This window comes from Hypanus sabinus, unplaced genomic scaffold (genome assembly GCF_030144855.1).
Source record: "Hypanus sabinus isolate sHypSab1 unplaced genomic scaffold, sHypSab1.hap1 scaffold_1188, whole genome shotgun sequence".
NCBI lineage: Eukaryota > Metazoa > Chordata > Chondrichthyes > Myliobatiformes > Dasyatidae > Hypanus > Hypanus sabinus.
In genome coordinates, this window is record NW_026779249.1 from 23,563 (window position 1) to 39,902 (window position 16,340).

General features: G+C 53.9%; 1 protein-coding gene across 5 annotated transcripts in view; it reads right to left on the reverse strand.

Moving 5' to 3' along the window:
* LOC132386521 (NACHT, LRR and PYD domains-containing protein 12-like) overlaps positions 1-16,340 on the reverse strand; it is a 58,726-nt gene that overhangs the window by 1,540 nt on the left and 40,846 nt on the right. For all 5 annotated transcript variants that reach the window (XM_059958809.1, XM_059958808.1, XM_059958807.1 and 2 more), the window contains 4 exons: positions 1,009-1,095; positions 683-853; positions 357-527; positions 31-201 (listed from right to left, as the gene is read on the reverse strand). In XM_059958809.1, the coding sequence (XP_059814792.1) occupies positions 31-201; positions 357-527; positions 683-853; positions 1,009-1,095 (600 nt within the window). The remainder of the gene's footprint in view (positions 1-30; positions 202-356; positions 528-682; positions 854-1,008; positions 1,096-16,340) is intronic.

Consider the following 16,340-nt stretch of genomic DNA (forward strand, 5'->3'; position numbering starts at 1 on the left):
AGTGACTGTAAGCACAGGTCTGGTACTTACAACAGTTTCTGTATTTTACACTCCGGGTTCCTCAGAGCCGCAGACACCAGTTTCACTCCTGAATCTCTCAGTTTATTATTACTCAGGTCCAGCTCTGTCAGTGACGGGTTTGTACTGAGAGCGGAGGTGAGATCCTCGGCCCCAGAATCTGTGAGACCGACATTCCTCATCCTGGAGATGAGAGAGAGTGAGGGTGAAGGACACAGAGAGACAGGAGACGGTACAAATCCTCAGTGTTTATCAGTAACACTATTACTGATCACATTAATGTTCAGTGTCAGACACCCAGTGACTGTAAACACAATCTCCCACAGTCTGGTACTTACCACAGTTTCTCTATTTTACACTCCGGGTTCCTCAGAGCCGCAGAGACCAGTTTCACTCTTGAATCTCCCAGTTCATCAAGACTTAGGTACAGCTCCGTCAGTGATCGATTTGGACTGAGACTGGAAACGAAATCCTCGGCCCCAGAATCTGTGAGACCGACATTGTTCGGCCTGGAAATGAGAGAGAGTTAGGGTGAAGGACACAGAGAGACAGGAGACGGTACAGATCCCCAGTGTTTATCAGTAACACAATTACTGATCACATTAATGTTCAGTGTCAGACACCCAGTGACTGTAGACACAATCTCCCACAGTCTGGTACTTACCACAGTTTCTGTGTTTTACACACCGGGTTCCCAAGAGCCAAAAACACCAGTTTCACTCCTGAATATCCCATTTTATCATAATTCAGGTCCAGCTCCGTCAGTGATGGTTTTGTACTGAGAGCGGAGACGAGATACTCGGCACCAGAGTCTGTGAGACCGACATTGTTCAGCCTGGAGATGAGAGAGAGTGAGGGTGAAGGACACAGAGAGACAGGAGACGGTACAGATCCCCAGTGTTTATCAGTAACACTATTACTGATCACATTAATGTTCAGTGTCAGACACCCAGTGACTGTAAACACAACCTCCCACAGTCTGGTACTTACCACAGTTTCTGTATTTTACACTCCGGGTTGCTCAGAGCCGCAGACAACTGTTTCACTCCTGAATCTCCCAGGTCATTCTCCCCGAGTCTAAACACAAACAGAACAAAGTGATTCAAACCGTGGGTCTGAGGGTAATTCTCTCACGCGGATATTTCAGGAAACATTAAACCCTTCCGTAAATCACTGATCGAAGTTCCCATCACTGTCAATGTCCCTCACTGCCCAGTTCCACGGTATTCACCCAATGTCAGTAATTTAGTCTGTTGCTGTGACCCTGTGAACTCCACATATTCTGTCTCATTCTCCGTTGGCTAGAAAAGTGTTACTGACCACAGAGTGTCAGAAGGGGCAGGGTTGAAGTTGATGTGGACCCACAGTGAGGAAGTTTTGTGAATCAGGAAATGGCGATGGGAGATGGAGGAAGAGACCCCACCTGAGGGAACGGATGGAAAGACACAAGAGGAAAGAGATGGGGGAAAGAGTTCCCACAGGAGGAAGGGGGATGGGGAACAGAGATCCCACAGGAGGAAGTGAGATGGGGAAGAAAGATCCCTCAGGAGGACGGGGAATGGGGAACAGAGATACCACATGAGGAAGAGGGATGGGGAACAGCGATCCCACAGGAGGACGGGGAATGGGGAACAGAGATCACACAGGAGAAGGTGGGGTGGGGAAGAGAGATCCCACAGGAGGAAGGGGGATGGGGGAGAGTTCCCACAGGAGGAAGGGGGATGGGGAACAGAGATACCACAGGAGGAAGGGGGATGGGGTAGAGTTCCCGCAGAAGGAAGTGGGATGGGGAAGAGAGATCCCACAGGAGGAAGGGGAATGGGGAAGAGAGTTCCCACAGGAGGAAGGGGGATTGGGAAGAGAGTTCACACAGGAAGAAGGGGGATGGGAAGAGTGATCCCACAGGGTGAAAGAGATGGAGTAGAGAGATCCCACAAGTGTAAGGGGATGGAGAAGAGAGATCCCACAGAAGTAAGGAGATGGGGAAGAGATCGCACAGGAGGAAGAGGATAGGGAAGAGAGATCCCACAGGAGGAAGAGGGCTGGGGAACAGAGATTCCACAGGAGGAGGTGGGGTGGGGAACAGAGATCCCACAGGAGGACGGGGAATGGGGAACAGAGATCACACAGGAGGAAGGGGGATGGGGAACAGAGATCCCACAGGAGGACGGGGGATGGGGAACAGAGATACCACAGGAGGAAGGGGGATGGGGTAGAGTTCCCACAGAAGGAAGTGGGATGGGGAAGAGAGATCCCACAGGAGGAAGGGGGATGGGGAACAGAGATACCACATGAGGACGGGGAATGGGGAACAGAGATACCACAGGAGGAAGGGGGATGGGGTAGAGTTCCCACAGAAGGAAGTGGGATGGGGAAGAGAGATCCCACAGGAGGAAGGGGGATTGGGAAGAGAGTTCACACAGGAAGAAGGGGGATGGGAAGAGTGATCCCACAGGGTGAAAGAGATGGGGTAGAGAGATCCCACGTGTAAGGGGATGGAGAAGAGAGATCCCACAGAAGTAAGGAGATGGGGAAGAGAGATCTCACTGGGGGAAGGGGGATGGGGAAGAGAGATCTCACTGGGGGATGGGGAAGAGAGATCTCACTAGGGGATGGGGAAGCGAGATCCCACAGGAGGATAGGGGATGGGGAAGAGTGATCCCACAGGAGGAAGGGGGATGGGAAATAGATTACACAGGAGGAAGGGGGTGGGGAAAAGAGATTCCACAGGAGGAAGGGGACTGGGAAGACAGATCACACAGGAGCAAGGGGAATGGGAAGACAGATCACACAGCAGAAAGTGGGATGGGGAAAAATCCCACAGGAAGAAGGGGGATGGGGAAGTTGTCCCATATGTGGAAAGCGATCGGGAAGAGAGATCACATAGTAGGAAGGAGAATGGGGAAGGGAGATCCCAAAGGAGCAAGTGAATGAAGATCCCTCAGGAGGAAGGGGGCTGGAGAAGAGAGATCCCACAGGAGGAAGGGGGATGGGGGAGAGATATCCAACAGGAGGAAGGGGGATGGGGAACAGAGATACCACCGGAGGAAGGGGGATGTGGAAGTGAGATCCCACAGCAGGAAGAGGATGGGCAGAAGATATCCCACAGGAGGAAGAGGGGCGGGGAAGAGAGGTCCCAGAGCAGGAAGTGTATATAGAAGAGAGATCCCGCAGTAGGAAGCTGAATCATGAAGAGATATCCAACTGGAGGAAGGAGATCGGGAAAACAGATTTACAGGGGGAAGGGGATGGGAAAGAGAGATCCCCAGGGAGGAAGGGCGATAGGGAAGTGCGATCCAACAGGAGGAAGGGGATGGGGAAGAGAGATCCCACAGGAGGAAGTCAGATGGGGAAGAGAGATCCCACAGGAGGAAGGGGGATGGGGAACAGAGATACCACAGGAGGAAGGGGGATGTGGAAGTGAGTTCCCACAGGAGGAAGGGGAATGGGGAAGAGCGATCCCACAGGAGTAAGGGGGATTGGGATGAGAGTTCACACAGGAAGATGGGGGATGGGAAGAGTGATCCCACAGGGTGAAAGAGATGGGGAAGAGAGATCCCACAGGAGGAAGGGGGTTGGGGAACAGAGATACCACAGGAGGAAGGGGGATGTGGAAGTGAGATCCCACAGCAGGAAGAGGATGGGCTGGAGATATCCCACTGGAGGAAGAGGGATGGGGAAGAGAGGTCCCAGAGCAGGAAGGGGAATGGGGAAGAGAGTTCCCACAGGAGGAAGGGGAATGGGGAAGAGCGATCCCACAGGAGTAAGGGGGATTGGGAAGAGAGTTCACACAGGAAGTTGGGGGATGGGAAGAGTGATCCCACAGGGTGAAAGAGATGGGGAAGAGAGATCCCACAGGAGGAAGGGAGTTGGGGAACAGAGATACCACAGGAGGAAGGGGGATGTGGAAGTGAGATCCCACAGCAGGAAGAGGATGGGCTGGAGATATCCCACTGGAGGAAGAGGGATGGGGAAGAGAGGTCCCAGAGCAGGAAGTGTATATAGAAGAGAGATCCCGCAGTAGGAAGCTGAATCATGAAGAGATATCCAACGGGAGGAAGGAGATTGGGAAAATAGATTTACAGGGAGAAGGGGATGGGAAAGAGAGATCCCCCAGGAGGAAGTGTATAGGGAAGTGCGATCCAACAGGAGAAAGGGGGATGGGGAAGGGAGATCCCTCAGGAGGAATGGGGATGGGGAAGAGATATCCCATTCGGAAGCGGAATCAGCAAGAGAGATCCCACAGGAGAAGGGGAAGGCGATAAGAGATCCCACAGGAGCTAGTTGGGAAGAGAGATCACATAGGAGGAAGGGGGATGGGAAAGTGAGTTACCACAGGAGGAAGAGGGACGCGGCAGAGAGATCCCTCTGGAGAAAGGGGGATGGGGAATAAATTTCCGGCAGGAGGAAGTGGATGGGGAAGAGAGATCTCACAGTAGGAAGCAGAATCAGGAAGAGAGATCCAACAGGAGCAAGGGGATGGGGAAGAGAGATCCCACAGAGTTAAGGAGATGAGGAAGAGATCGCACAGCAGGAAGAGGATGGGGAGAGAGATCTCTCTGGGGGATTGGGAAGAGAGATCCCACAGGAGGATGGGGAATGGGGAAGGAAGATCCCACAGGAGGAAGGTGGATGGGGAAGAGAGATCCCACAGGAGGAAGGGGGATTGGGAAGAGAGTTCTCACTGGAAGAAGGGGGATGGGAAGAGAGATCCCACAGGATGAAAGAGATGGGGTAGAGAGATCCCACAAGTGTAAGGGGATGGAGAAGAGAGATCCCACAGAAGTAAGGAGATGGGGAAGAGATCGCACAGGAGGATAGGGGATGGGAAAATAGATTTCACAGGAGGAAGGGTAGGTGGGGAAAAGAGATTCCACAGGAGGAAGGGGACTGGGAAGACAGATCACACAGGAGGAAGGGCACTGGGAAGACAGATCACACAGCAGAAAGTGGGATGGGGAAAAATCCCACAGGAGGGATGGGGAAGTTTTCCCATATGTGGAAAACGATCGGGAGGAGAGATCCCACAGGAGCAAGTGAATGAAGATCCCTCAGGAGGAAGGGGGCTGGAGAAGAGAGATCCCACAGGAGGAAGGGGGATGGGGGAGAGATATCCCACAGGAGGAAGGGGGATGGGGAACAGAGATACCACAGGAGGAAGGGGGATGTGGAAGTGAGATCCCTCAGCAGGAAGGGGAATGGGGAAGAGAGATCCCACAGGAGGAAGGGGGATGGGGAAGAGAGATCCCACAGAAGGAAGGGGGATGGGGAACAGAGATACCACAGGAGGAAGGGGGATGTGGAAGTGAGATCCCACAGCAGGAAGAGGATGTGCAGGAGATATCCCACAGGAGGAAGAGGGATGGGGAATAGAGGTCCCAGAGCAGGAAGTGTATATGGAAGAGAGATCCCGCAGTAGGAAGCTGAATCATGAAGAGATATCCAACGGGAGGAAGGAGATCGGGAAAATAGATTTACAGGGAGAAGGGGATGGGAAAGAGAGATCCCCCAGTAGGAAGGGTATAGGGAAGTGCGATCCAACAGGAGAAAGGGGGATGGGGAAGAGAGATCCCACAGGAGGAAGGGGGATGGGGAAAAGTGATCACACAGGAGGAAATGGAATGTGGAAAAGTGATCCTACAGGGTGAAAGAGATGGGGAAGGGAGATCCCACTAGAGGAAGGGGGATGGGGAAGAGATAACCCAGTCGGAAGCGTAATCAGCAAGAGAGATCCCACAGGAGAAGGCGAAGGCGATGAGAGATCCCACAGGAGCAAGTTGGGAAGAGAGATCACATCGGAGGAAGGGGGATGGGAAAGTGAGTTACCACAGGAGGAAGAGGGATGCGGCAGAAAGATCCCTCAGGAGAAAGGGGGATGGGGAATAAATTTCCGGCAGGAGGAATTGGATGGGGAAGAGAGATCCCACAGTAGGAAGTAGAATCAGGAAGAGAGATCCAACAGGAGCAAGGGGGATGGGGAAGAGAGATCCCGCAGAGTTAAGGAGATGGGGAAGAGATCGCACAGCAGGAAGAGGATGGGCAGAGCTCTCTGGGGGATGGGGAAGAGAGATCCCACAGGAGGATGGGGAATGGGGAAGGGAGATCCCACAGGTGGAAGGGGAATAGGGAAGAGCGATCCCACTGGAGGTAGGGGGATTGGGAAGAGAGTTCACACAGGAAGAAGGGGGATGGGAAGAGTGATCCCACAGGGTGAAAGAGATGGGGTCGAGAGATCCCACAAGTGTAAGGGGATGGAGAAGAGAGATCCCACAGAAGTAAGGAGATGGGGAAGAGATCGCACAGGAGGAAGAGGATAGGGAAGAGAGATCCCACAGGAGGAAGGGTGATGGGGAAGCGAAATCCCACAGGAGGAAGGGGGATGGGAAAATAGATTACACAGGAGGAAGGGGGGTGGGGAAAAGAGATTCCACAGGAGGAAGGGGACTGGGAAGACAGAACACACAGGAGGAAGGGCACTGGGAAGACAGATCACACAGCAGAAAGTGGGATGGGGAAAAATCCCACAGGAGGAAGGGGGATGGGGAAAAATCCCACAGGAGGAAGGGGGATGAGGAAGTTGTCCCATATGTGGAAAGCGATCGGGAAGAGAGATCACAAAGAAGGAAGGAGAATGGGGAAGAGAGATCCCACAGGAGCAAGTGAATGAAGATCCCTAAGGAGGAAGGGGGCTGGAGAAGAGAGATCCCACAGGAGGAAGGGGGATGGGGGATAAATATCCCACAGGAGGAAGGGGGATGGGGAAGAGAGATCCCAGAGGAGGAAGGGGGATGGGGAACAGAGATACCACAGGAGGAAGGGGGATGTGGAACTGAGATCCCACAGCAGGAAGAGGATGGGTAGGAGATATCCCACAGGAGGAAGAGGGATGGAGAAGAGTGGTCCCAGAGCAGGATGTGTATATAGAAGAGAGATCCCACAGTAGGAAGCAGAATCAGGAAGAGAGATCCAACAGGAGGAAGGTGGATCGGAAGTAGAGATACCACAGGAGGATGGGAGTTGGGGAAGAGAGATCCCAAAGGAGGAAGTGGGTTGGGGAAGAGAGATCCCACAGGAGGAAGGGGGATGTGGAAGTGAGATCCCACAGGAGGAAGGGGGCTGGGAAGACAGGAGGAAGGGGACTGGGTAGACAGATCACACAGCAGAAAGTGGGATGGGGAAAAATCCCACAGGAGGAAGGGGGATGTGGAAAAATCCCACAGGAGGAAGGGGGATGGGGAAGTTGTCCCATATGTGGAAAGCGAGCGGGACAAGAGATCACATAGAAGGAAGGAGAATGGGGAAGAGAGATCCCACAGGAGCAAGTGAATGAAGATCCCTCAGGAGGAAGGAGGCTGGAGAAGAGAGATCCCACAGGAGGAAGGGGGATGGTGAAGAGAGATCCCAGAGGAGGAAGTGGGATGGGGAACAGAGATACCACAGGAGGAAGGGGGATGTGGAAGTGACATCCCACAGCAGGAAGAGGATGGGGAAGAGAGGTCCCAGAGCAGGAAGTGTATATAGAAGAGAGATCCCGCAGTAGGAAGCTGAACAATGAAGAGATTTCCAACGGGATGAAGGAGATCGGGAAAATAGATTTACAGAGGGAAGGGGATGGTAAAGAGAGTTCCCCCAGGAGGAAGGGGGATAGGGAAGTGCGATCCAACAGGAGGAAGGGGGATGGGTAAAAGCGATCACACAGGAGGAAAGGGAATGTGGAAAAGTGATCCTACAGGGTGAAAGAGATGGGGAAGGGAGATCCCACACGAGGAATGGGGATGGGGAAGAGATAACCCAGTCGGAAGCGGAATCAGCCAGAGAGATCCCACAGGAGAAGGGGAATGCGATGAGAGATCCCACAGGAGCTAGTTGGGAAGAGAGATAACATAGGAGGAAGGGGGATGGGAAAGGGAGTTACCACAGGAGGAAGAGGGACGCGGCAGAGAGATCCCTCTGGAGAAAGGGGGATGGGGAATAAATTTCCGGCAGGAGGAAGTGGATGGGGAAGAGAGATCTCACAGTAGGAAGCAGAATCAGGAAGAGAGATCCAACAGGAGCAAGGGGGATGGGGAAGAGAGATCCCACAGAGATAAGGAGATGGGGAAGAGATCGCACAGCAGGAAGAGGATGGGGAAGAGATCTCTCTGGGGGATGGGGAAAAGAAATTCCACCGGAGGAAGGGGGATGGGGAACAGAGTTACCACAGGAGGAAGGGGGATGTGGAAGTGAGATCCCTCAGCAGGAAGGGGGATGGGGAAGAGAGATCCCACAGGAGGAAGAGGGATGGAAAAGAGTGGTCCCAGGGCAGGATGTGTATATCGAAGAGAGATCCCGCAGTAGGAAGCTGAACAATGAAGAGACATCCATAGGGAGGAAGGAGATCGGGAAAATAGATTTACAGGGGGAAGGGGATGGGAAAGAGTGTTCCCCCAGGAGGAAGGGGGGTAGGGAAGTGCGATCCAACAGGAGGAAGGAGGATGGGGAAGAGAGATCCCACAGGAGGAAGGGGGATGGGGAAAAGTGATCACACTGGAGGAAAGGGAATGTGGAAAAGTGATCCTACAGGGTGAAAGAGACGGGGAAGGGAGATCCCACAAGAGGAATGGGGATGGGGAAGAGATAACCCAGTCGGAAGCGGAATCAGCCAGAGAGATCCCACAGGAGCAGGGGAATGCGATGAGAGATCCCACAGGAGCAAGTTGGGAAGAGAGATCACATAGGAGGAAGGGGGATGGGAAAGTGAGTTACCACAGGAGGAAGAGGGATGCGACAGAGAGATCCCTCAGGAGAAAGGGGGATGGGGAATAAATTTCCGGCAGGAGGAAGTGGATGGGGAAGAGAGATCCCACAGTAGGAAGCAGAATCAGGAAGAGAGATCCAACAGGAGCAAGGGGGATAGGGAAGTGAGATCCCACAGAGATAAGGAGCTGGGGAAGAGATCGCACAGCAGGAAGAGGATGGGGCAGAGAGATCTCTCTGGGGGATGGGGAAAAAAACTTCCACAGGAGGAAGGGGGATGGGGAACAGAGTTACCACAGGAGGAAGTGGGATGTGTAACAGAGTTACCACAGGAGGAAGGGGATGAAGAAGAGAGATCCCTCAGGAGGAAGGGCTGGGAAGTGAGATCCCACAGTAGGAAGAGGATGGGAAGGAGATATCCCACCAGGAGGAAGAGTATTGGGGAAGAGATGTCCCAGAGCAGGAAGTGGATATGGAAGAGGGATCCCGCATTAGGAAGCTGAATCAAGAAGAAATATCCAACGGGAGTACGGAGATCGGGAAAATAGATTTACAGGGGGAAGGGGATGGGGAAGAGAGGACCCACAGTTGGAAGCAGAATCAGGAAGAAAGATCCAACAGGAGGTAGGGGGATGGGAACGAGAGATACCACAGGAGCATGGAGGATGGGGAACAGAGATCATACAGGACGAAAATAATGGTGAAGAGGCGACCCACAGTAGGAATTGGATGGGGAAGAGAGATCCCGCAGCAGGAAGCAGAATAAGGAAGAGAGATCCAACAGGAGGTAGGTGGATCGGAAGTAGAGATAGCACAGGAGGATGGGAGATGGGGAAGAGAGATCCCAAAGGAGGAAGTGGGTTGGGGAAGAGAGATCCCACAGGAGGAAGGGGGATGTGGAAGTGAGATCCCATAGGAGGAAGGGGGCTGGGAAGACAGGAGGAAGGGGACTGGGTAGACAGATCACACAGCAGAATGTGGGATGGGGAAAAATCCACAGGAGGAAGGGGGATGTGGAAAAATCCCACAGGAGGAAGGGGGATGGGAAGTTGTCCCATATGTGGAAAGCGATCGGGACAAGAGATCACATAGAAGGAAGGAGAATGGGGAAGAGAGATCCCACAGGAGAAGGGGGATGGTGAAGAGAGATCCCACAGGAGGAAGGGGGGATGGTGAAGAGAGATCCCAGAGGAGGAAGGGGGATGGGGAACAGAGATACCACAGGAGGAAGGGGGATGTGGAAGTGAGATCCCACAGCAGGAAGAGGATGGGGAAGAGAGGTCCCAGAGCAGGAAGTGTATATAGAAGAGAGATCCCGCAGTAGGAAGCTGAACAATGAAGAGATTTCCAACGGGATGAAGGAGATCGGGAAAATAGATTTACAGGGGGAAGGGGATGGGAAAGAGAGTTCCCCCAGGAGAAGGGGGATAGGAAGTGCGATCCAACAGGAGGAAGGGGGATGGGGAAGAGAGATCCCACAGGAGGAAGGGGGATGGGTAAAAGCGATCACACAGGAGGGAAGGGAATGTGGAAAAGTGATCCTACAGGGTGAAAGAGATGGGGAAGGGAGATCCCACACGAGGAATGGGGATGGGGAAGAGATAACCCAGTCGGAAGCGGAATCAGCCAGAGAGATCCCACAGGAGAAGGGGAATGCGATGAGAGATCCCACAGGAGCTAGTTGGGAAGAGATCCCACAGGAGCTAGTTGGGAAGAGATCCCACAGGAGCTAGTTAGGAGGATGGGGGATGGGAAAGTGAGTTACCACAGGAGGAAGAGGGATGCGGCAGAGAGATCCCTCTGGAGAAAGGGGGATGGGGAATAAATTTCCGGCAGGAGGAAGTGGATGGGGAAGAGAGATCCCACAGTAGGAAGCAGAATCAGGAAGAGAGATCCAACAGGAGCAAGGGAGATGGGGAAGAGAGATCCCACAGAGATAAGGAGATGGGGAAGATATCGCACAGCAGGAAGAGGATGGGGAAGAGAGAACTCTCTGGGGGATGGGGAAAAGAAATTCCACCGGAGGAAGGGGGACGGGGAACAGAGTTACCACAGGAGGAAGGGGGATATGGAAGTGAGATCCCTCAGCAGGAAGGGGGATGGGGAAGAGAGATCCCACAGGAGAAGGGGGAAGGGGAAGAGAGATCACTCAGGAGGAAGGGGCTGGGAAGTGAGATCCCACAGCAGGAAGAGGATGGGAAGGAGATATCCCACAGGAGGAAGGGGGCTGGATTAGAGAGATCCCACTGGAGGAAGTGAATGGGGAACAGAGATACCACAGGAGGAAGGGGGATTGGAAGAGAGATCCCACAGGAGGAAGGGGGATGGGGAACAGAGATACCACAGGAAGAAGGGGATGTGGAAGAGAGGTCCCAGAGCAGGAAGTGTATATAGAAGAGAGATCCCGCAGTAGGAAGCTGAATCATGAAGAGATATCCAACGGGAGGAAGGAGATCGGGAAAATAGATTTACAGGGGGAAGGGGATGGGAAAGAGAGATCCCCAGGAGGAAGGGAGGTAGGGAAGTGCGATCCAACAGGAAGGGGGATGGGGAAGAGAGATCCCACAGGAGGATGGGGGATGGGGAAGGGAGGTCCCACAGGAGGAAGGGGGATGGGGAAGAGCGATCCTACAGGAGGAAGGGGTATGGGGAAGAGAGTTCCCAGAGGAGGAAGGGGGATTGGGAAGAGAGTTCACACAGGAAGAAGGGGGATGGGAAGAGTGATCCCACAGGGTGAAAGAGATGGGGTAGAGAGATCCACAAGTGTAAGGGGGTGGAGAAGAGAGATCCCACAGAAGAAAGGAGATCGGGAAGAGATCGCACAGGAGGAAGAGGATAGGGAAGAGAGATCCGACAGGAGGAAGGGGGCTGGGGAAGAGAGATCGCACTGGGGGATGGGGAAGCGAGATCCCACAGGAGGATAGGGGATGGGGAAGAGAGATCCCACAGGAGGAAGGGGGATGGGAAAATAGATTACACAGGAGGAAGGGGGGTGTGGGGAAAGAGATTCCACAGGAGGAAGGGGACTGGGAAGACAGACGAAACAGGAGGAAGGGGATTGGGAAGACAGATCACACAGCAGAAAGTGGGATGGGGAAAAATCCATAGGAGGAAGGGGGATGGGGAAGTTGTCCCATATGTGGAAAGCGATCGGGAAGAGAGATCACATAGAAGGAAGGAGAATGGGAAGAGAGATCCCACAGGAGCAAGTGAATGAAAATCCCTCAGGAGGAAGGGGGCTGGAGAAGAGAGATCCCACAGGAGGAAGGGGATGGGGAGAGATATCCCACAGGAGGAAGGGGGATGGGGAACAGAGATACCACAGGAGGAAGGGGAATGTGGATTCCACAGCAGGAAGGGGGATGGGGAAGAGAGATCCCGCAGGAGGAAGGGGGATGGGGAAGAGAGATCCCACAGGAGGTTGGGGGATGGGGAACAGAGTTACCACAGGAGGAAGAGGGGATGTGGAAGTGAGATCCCACAGCAGGAAGGGGGATGGGGAACAGAGATACCACAGGAAGAAAGGGGGATGTGGAAGAGAGGTCCCAGAGCAGGAAGTGTATATAGAAGAGAGATCCCGCAGTAGGAAGCTGAATCATGAAGAGATATCCAACGGGAGGAAGGAGATCGGGAAAATAGATTTACAGGGGGAAGGGGATGGGAAAGAGAGATCCCCCAGGAGGAAGGGAGGTAGGGAAGTGCGATCCAACAGGAAGGGGGATGGGGAAGAGAGATCCCACAGGAGGATGGGGGATGGGGAAGGGAGGTCCCACAGGAGGAAGGGGGATGGGGAACAGAGTTACCACAGGAGGAAGGGGGATGTGGAAGTGAGATCCCACAGCAGGAAGGGGGATGGGGAACAGAGATACCACAGGAAGAAGGGGGATGTGGAAGAGAGGTCCCAGAGCAGGAAGTGTATATAGAAGAGAGATCCCGCAGTAGGAAGCTGAATCATGAAGAGATATCCAACGGGAGGAAGGAGATCGGGAAAATAGATTTACAGGGGGAAGGGGATGGGAAAGAGAGATCCCCCAGGAGGAAGGGAGGTAGGGAAGTGCGATCCAACAGGAAGGGGATGGGGAAGAGAGATCCCACAGGAGGATGGGGGATGGGGAAGGGAGGTCCCACAGGAGGAAGGGGGATGGGGAAGAGCGATCCTACAGGAGGAAGGGGTATGGGGAAGAGAGTTCCCAGAGGAGGAAGGGGGATTGGGAAGAGAGTTCACACAGGAAGAAGGGGGATGGGAAGAGTGATCCACAGGGTGAAAGAGATGGGGTAGAGAGATCCCACAAGTGTAAGGGGGTGGAGAAGAGAGATCCCACAGAAGAAAGGAGATCGGGAAGAGATCGCACAGGAGGAAGAGGATAGGGAAGAGAGATCCGACAGGAGGAAGGGGGCTGGGGAAGAGAGATCGCACTGGGGGATGGGGAAGCGAGATCCCACAGGAGGATAGGGGATGGGGAAGAGAGATCCCACAGGAGGAAGGGGATGGGAAAATAGATTACACAGGAGGAAGGGGGGTGTGGGGAAAAGAGATTCCACAGGAGGAAGGGGACTGGGAAGACAGACGAAACAGGAGGAAGGGGATTGGGAAGACAGATCACACAGCAGAAAGTGGGATGGGGAAAAATCCCATAGGAGGAAGGGGGATGGGAAGTTGTCCCATATGTGGAAAGCGATCGGGAAGAGAGATCACATAGAAGGAAGGAGAATGGGGAAGAGAGATCCCACAGGAGCAAGTGAATGAAAATCCCTCAGGAGGAAGGGGCTGGAGAAGAGAGATCCCACAGGAGGAAGGGGATGGGGGAGAGATATCCCACAGGAGGAAGGGGGATGGGGAACAGAGATACCACAGGAGGAAGGGGAATGTGGATTCCACAGCAGGAAGGGGGATGGGGAAGAGAGATCCCGCAGGAGGAAGGGGGATGGGGAAGAGAGATCCCACAGGAGGTTGGGGGATGGGGAACAGAGTTACCACAGGAGGAAGGGGGATGTGGAAGTGAGATCCCACAGCAGGAAGGGGGATGGGGAACAGAGATACCACAGGAAGAAGGGGGATGTGGAAGAGAGGTCCCAGAGCAGGAAGTGTATATAGAAGAGAGATCCCGCAGTAGGAAGCTGAATCATGAAGAGATATCCAACGGGAGGAAGGAGATCGGGAAAATAGATTTACAGGGGAAGGGGATGGGAAAGAGAGATCCCCCAGGAGGAAGGGAGGTAGGGAAGTGCGATCCAACAGGAAGGGGGATGGGGAAGAGAGATCCCACAGGAGGATGGGGGATGGGGAAGGGAGGTCCCACAGGAGGAAGGGGGATGGGGAACAGAGTTACCACAGGAGGAAGGGGGATGTGGAAGTGAGATCCCACAGCAGGAAGGGGGATGGGGAACAGAGATACACAGAAAGAAGGGGGATGTGGAAGAGAGGTCCCAGAGCAGGAAGTGTATATAGAAGAGAGATCCCGCAGTAGGAAGCTGAATCATGAAGAGATATCCAACGGGGAAGGAAGGATCGGGAAAATAGATTTACAGGGGAAGGGGATGGGAAAGAGAGATCCCCCAGGAGGAAGGGAGGTAGGGAAGTGCGATCCAACAGGAAGGGGGATGGGGAAGAGAGATCCACAGGAGGATGGGGGATGGGGAAGGGAGGTCCACAGGAGGAAGGGGGATGGGGAAGAGCGATCCTACAGGAGGAAGGGGTATGGGGAAGAGAGTTCCAGAGGAGGAAGGGGGATTGGGAAGAGAGTTCACACAGGAAGAAGGGGGATGGGAAGAGTGATCCCACAGGGTGAAAGAGATGGGTAAAAAGAGAGATCCCACAAGTGTAAGGGGGTGGAGAAGAGAGATCCCACAGAAGAAAGGAGATCGGGAAGAGATCGCACAGGAGGAAGAGGATAGGGAAGAGAGATCCGACAGGAGGAAGGGGGCTGGGGAAGAGAGATCGCACTGGGGGATGGGGAAGCGAGATCCCACAGGAGGATAGGGGATGGGGGAAGAGAGATCCCACAGGAGGAAGGGGGATGGGAAAATAGATTACACAGGAGGAAGGGGGGTGTGGGGAAAAGAGATTCCACAGGAGGAAGGGGACTGGGAAGACAGACGAAACAGGAGGAAGGGGATTGGGAAGACAGATCACACAGCAGAAAGTGGGATGGGGAAAAATCCCATAGGAGGAAGGGGGATGGGGAAGTTGTCCATATGTGGAAAGCGATCGGGAAGAGAGATCACATAGAAGGAAGGAGAATGGGGAAGAGAGATCCCACAGGAGCAAGTGAATGAAAATCCCTCAGGAGGAAGGGGGCTGGAGAAGAGAGATCCCACAGGAGGAAGGGGATGGGGGAGAGATATCCCACAGGAGGAAGGGGGATGGGGAACAGAGATACCACAGGAGGAAGGGGGAATGTGGAAGTGAGATTCCACAGTAGGAAGGGGGATGGGAAGAGAGATCCCGCAGGAGGAAGGGGGATGGGGAAGAGAGATCCCACAGGAGGTTGGGGGATGGGGAACAGAGTTACCACAGGAGGAAGGGGGATGTGGAAGTGAGATCCCACAGCAGGAAAGGGGGATGGGGAACAGAGATACCACAGGAAGAAGGGGGATGTGGAAGAGAGGTCCCAGAGCAGGAAGTGTATATAGAAGAGAGATCCCGCAGTAGGAAGCTGAATCATGAAGAGATATCCAACGGGAGGAAGGAGATCGGAAAATAGATTTACAGGGGGAAGGGGATGGGAAAGAGAGATCCCCCAGGAGGAGAGGAGGTAGGGAAGTGCGATCAACAGGAAGGGGGATGGGAAGAGAGATCCACAGGAGGATGGGGGGATGGGGAAGGGAGGTCCCACAGGAGGAAGGGGGATGGGGAAGAGCGATCCTACAGGAGGAAGGGGTATGGGGAAGTGAGTTCCCAGAGGAGGAAGGGGGATTGGGAAGAGAGTTCACACAGGAAGAAGGGGGATGGGAAGAGTGATCCCACAGGGTGAAAGAGATGGGGTAGAGAGATCCCACAAGTGTAAGGGGGTGGAGAAGAGAGATCCCACAGAAGAAAGGAGATCGGGAAGAGATCGCACAGGAGGAAGAGGATAGGGAAGAGAGATCCGACAGGAGGAAGGGGGCTGGGGAAGAGAGATCGCACTGGGGGATGGGGAAGCGAGATCCCACAGGAGGATAGGGGATGGGGAAGAGAGATCCCACAGGAGGAAGGGGGATGGGAAAATAGATTACACAGGAGAAGGGGGGTGTGGGAAAAGAGATTCCACAGGAGGAAGGGGACTGGGAAGACAGACGAAACAGGAGGAAGGGGATTGGGAAGACAGATCACACAGCAGAAAGTGGGATGGGGAAAAATCCCATAGGAGGAAGGGGGATGGGGAAGTTGTCCCATATGTGGAAAGCGATCGGGAAGAGAGATCACATAGAAGGAAGGAGAATGGGGAAGAGAGATCCCACAGGAGCAAGTGAATGAAAATCCCTCAGGAGGAAGGGGGCTGGAGAAGAGAGATCCCACAGGAGGAAGGGGATGGGGGAGAGATATCCCACAGGAGAGGGAGGGATGGGGAACAGAGATACCACAGGAGGAAGGGGAATGTGGAAGT